Source organism: Raphanus sativus, unplaced genomic scaffold (assembly GCF_000801105.2).
Source record: "Raphanus sativus cultivar WK10039 unplaced genomic scaffold, ASM80110v3 Scaffold0391, whole genome shotgun sequence".
NCBI classification, from domain to species: Eukaryota; Viridiplantae; Streptophyta; class Magnoliopsida; order Brassicales; family Brassicaceae; genus Raphanus; species Raphanus sativus.
Window position 1 is genome coordinate 19,714 of NW_026615710.1, and position 4,001 is coordinate 23,714.

Sequence of the window (4,001 nt, forward strand, 5' to 3'; positions counted from 1 at the left end):
GTTCTCTGAATATAACCTGACGATCAAGAGAAGACCTCATTCATGACCTCAAGGGGTATCTACTGTTACAAGTGTGAGGGGTAAAACTCACACCTAGATTTTAGATCAGGTTTTATGTTTAGAAAAGGTAAGGAAAAGATTATCGCGGGCTGAATCCCGTAAGAACTTGATGAACGAACTTTGATTTGTATTGATGTAATAGAAATGAGATGGTTACAAAGATGATCTTTTATGAATATAAAGATCACGAGAGAATTACAAGTAAGAATGTTTCAATGAATGTTGAGTAAAAATATGAGTAGGTTCGGATCCTCTTCTTAGTCTTCGACCTTCTCTTTTTATAGCTTTGGACTTCTTTAGGTTGTTTGCAACTGATCTCCGAGATCCTCTCCGCTTGAGGTGGAATCTGCAACAGCTTCCCCTTGACCGGGTCCTGCGCTTCTTCTGGTTGCGACGTGAGCTTCCTCTTCGTCGTGACCTCCTTAGTTAGGGTCCTTAGCTTTCAGCCTCCGGTTCTAGCTTAGCTCTCTTTTATACGTCAGACTCATGGTGGGCTTGTCGTGGCCCATCATCATCTTTATTATTGAATAATCAGCTACCGGGCCATATTCGGGCCCAACAGTTGCCCCCAGCTTTCGAGATAAGATTTCTTACTCGGGAGCTTAACCTAGCCGCCGAACCTCAATCTTTTCTGTTGAGATAATGATTACTAGCTTCGTTCGACGAAGATATTATTTATTTGAATTAACGGTTGAGATCTCTTCTGATGAAATCAACGACTCAGATGAGAGGAGTTTTGAAATATTTACTCCGATTTTCGAGACTTGACAAGATATAAAGCAGCTAGCATTAACTGCCGCTGTCCATATTCTCCACGCCTCCACTCGGTTTCCAAGGTAACTTCTCTTCCACTCCTTTATTTTACTACGTTTTTCTCATATATTTTTTTTTACTTTCATCCTTCGATTCACCATTAATCTCCTGCGAATTTCTTAGAATCCTTAGTTCCTAAGAGACTTGGTTGGCCTATTCACTCTTTTCCCCTTTCAATCTCTTCGATTCTCCTTACCTTTCTTTTTAATGGACCCTCCGAAAGAAGGTTCCGGCGAGACCGGAATCTCTGCCTCCGGGAAGCGTTTAATGAAGGTTAAGCAAGAAATCGGTGAGAAAATGAAAAGAGACAAGAAGGAAGTCAAGGACTCAATTGCGGGGAGGGTCTCCAAGCGGGTGAAGAAGAAGGAAGTTTCTGGCGGGAGTACCTCTCTGGGCCCTCACTCGCCTTCCTCACTAAAGATTCAAGAAGTCGTTAATCTCATGGTTCAAGCCCATGGCCAAAAGGAGTTGGCCAAGGTTTGTTCCTCCGACGAAACTCCTGAAACCGCCCCGGAAGGCTGGTTCTGCATTCACGAGAAATATATCTCGAAATGCCACCTTCGGTTCCCACTTCCAGATCTCCTGTTAGATCTTCTTGATCATTACCAACTAGCCCTTTCTCAGCTTTGTCCCTCAGCCATTCGGGTGATAAATGGTTTCATCACCAGGGCTAAGGAGGAGGGGATCGTTGTTGGACTGACCGAGCTAATGAGCCTTTACACGATCAAGGAGAGCTCTAGCAAAGATGGTGGTAGCGGTACCTACTATCTTCCTTGTCGTCCTAGGCTTGGTCTTTTCAAGTCTTCCGGTAGTGATGACGATTGAAGGAAGAAGTATTTCTATGTCAAGATCGACCCCGCGACGGTTCCCGTGGGTCGTGCTCTCTCTGTTGTTTGGTCCGATATATCTGGTTAGGACTTGTTAGGATCGTGCCTTCCTTGTGTCTAATTAGTATTATTCACTGAACCCTCGATTTCATGTGCAGATACTGAGGATCCTCCTAAGCTTACTGAGAAGCTGTCTAGGGCTCTTTTCCGGAAGCTAAATCAAAGCTCCAATACCTGGGCATCTTTTGCCTCTTCTCGTATTGAATCAGCTAGGTTCCCGGATCGGTACAACGCCAGGTTCCCTGACCCGATTCTTGCTGAAGATTTAGAAGGTAATTTTCGGATTTTGCTTATTATTATTATTTTTTTTTTTTTTGTTTATTTCTGAATTTGCTTTCAGAGATAACTAACAAGCTTTCGACTGTTTAGTTTCTGAAGGTCCTTTCGTGGTAGATCTTTCGACTGGAGCTAGTACTTCCGAAACTGAAAAGACTCAAGCTCCTAAGATGAGGCCTTCTTTCCGTTCCAGGAACAAGCCTGCTGCAGCTGCCAGCGCTTCGCGAGGCAGCGATAAGACCCAAGGAGGTGCCTTCCTCAGCTCATTGAAGGAGGTCCTTGATGATGGGACCTCTGTCCCTGCTAAGGATGTTAACCCAGTTGAGCCCAGAGCTCAAGATGTTGTTCCCCGTCCTGAGGTTCTGACAGTTGAAGCTAACCTCCAAGCTGCTAGAGACCCTCACGAGGTCGAACCTCCGAGAAACAAGAGGTCTCGGACCGATTTGGGAGATAGACCCGCCAGATCCTCCTCCTCGTCTTCGCGGGGAGGGACCGTGGGTTGGAACTTCTCCCATTCTAAGCCGGGATCGATATTGGATGATCCTTGGGGTTTGGCAACCATCATGAGGCATATGAAGATGGTAGGATGCTCCATGCCTTCGATCAATGGTATGACCAACAAGGAAGAGTACGTTGAGATAGCTCACCACGTGGGTCAGGTACGTAGTCCTATTACTCCCTGGTTCGCTATCAATCCAAAAGAATTTTTTTGTTCAAAGCGTATATATACATTTCTTCTTTTTTTTTTTGTTTCAGCTAGCTGGAGCCATCAACAGGGCTCAGCTGAGGTTTGAAGAGACCGTGCATGGTGCTCCTAGCGCTGAAGACTTAGCTCAGGCTACTGAGTTGTTCAAGACTACCAAGACGGAGCTCGACCTGACTCGTGCTCGAGTTTCTGAGCTCGAAGCTGAGGTCGGGAGGCTCGGTCTGAAGGCTGATACTCAACAAGGGAAGATCGAAAGTCAGGCCATCGATATTCGGGTGAAGAGTAGGAAGATCAACGAGTTAGATGCTGCTCGTAGGATAGCTGAGCACCAGGTCCAAGAGTTGATCGCCTCGTCTCAGGTTAGTCAACAGAACAAAGAGGCTGAAGTTAAACTAGCTGTCAGGAAAGGTAAGAAGGAGGTGGCTGAAGCCTACAACAAGATCCTGACCTCTGTGAAGGAGAAGTTTGTCAAGAAAAAGGAAGAGACTGACGCTCTGATCTATGCTCAGGAGCTTCAGGCAAACACCGAACTTCTGAAGGATTTATTGTCTAAAGAGATTGAGAATGCTGAGGAGGAGTATCATCGTTTGATGATTTTGATCCCGGATGCTGGTGCTGCATACGAGAAGGCTCAAGTTTCTGATTTTTCAGTTAGCAAGCTCCCCATTCCTCAATTCTCCGAGAGCTCAGGTACTTTCGCGATCAATATGTTTAATCCGACGTTTTCTGGAGAATATGGTTCTAACTTGGGTTCGGTCTCTCCTGATTTAGTTCCCGTTGAGACGACCCCGGGAGGTGACGACCAGGATGTTGAAGAAGAGGTTCCTGTTAAGGAGGGTGATCCTATCGAGGAGGATAAGGATGATGAAGCTGATCCTGGATCCAAGGAAGGTTAAGAGCTGATGCTCTTTATGTTTTAAAACTTATGCCCAATGGGCTTCTTTATCTTTTGCTTTCAAGACTTATAGCCTGAGGAGGCTTTTAAACCTTTATCTGTTTGAACTTCGAATCTTTGTTAGCCTGGGGAGGCTTTTAAACCTTTATCTGTTTGATTTCGAACTCGGTTTTCTTGTTTCGTTTTTAGTTTTTGGCTTTAGTCGTGAAATATGACAGCTTAATCATAATCGATCCTTACGATAAGTCTGGAAGACTTTGGTCGTTTTTAGTTCCTTAAGAGGAATTCTTGGAGTATCGGGACTAGCTTAGGATTTTTAGGGACCTAAGTTTAATCTGGACACCTTAGGTGGGGGTTCTTGGGA

The 4,001-nt window shown here is 45.1% G+C and overlaps 1 protein-coding gene across 1 annotated transcript; it reads left to right on the top strand.

The window, feature by feature from the left end:
* The first annotated feature begins 1,080 nt into the window (after nt 1–1,080).
* On the top strand, nt 1,081–3,638 carry LOC130502031 (meiosis-specific protein ASY2-like). Its single transcript, XM_056996847.1, has 4 exons — nt 1,081–1,681; nt 1,859–2,032; nt 2,130–2,695; nt 2,793–3,638. Exons 1-4 carry the CDS (start codon nt 1,081–1,083, stop codon nt 3,636–3,638), a joined length of 2,187 nt encoding a protein of 728 aa, XP_056852827.1.
* Nucleotides 3,639–4,001: the final 363 nt, after the last annotated feature.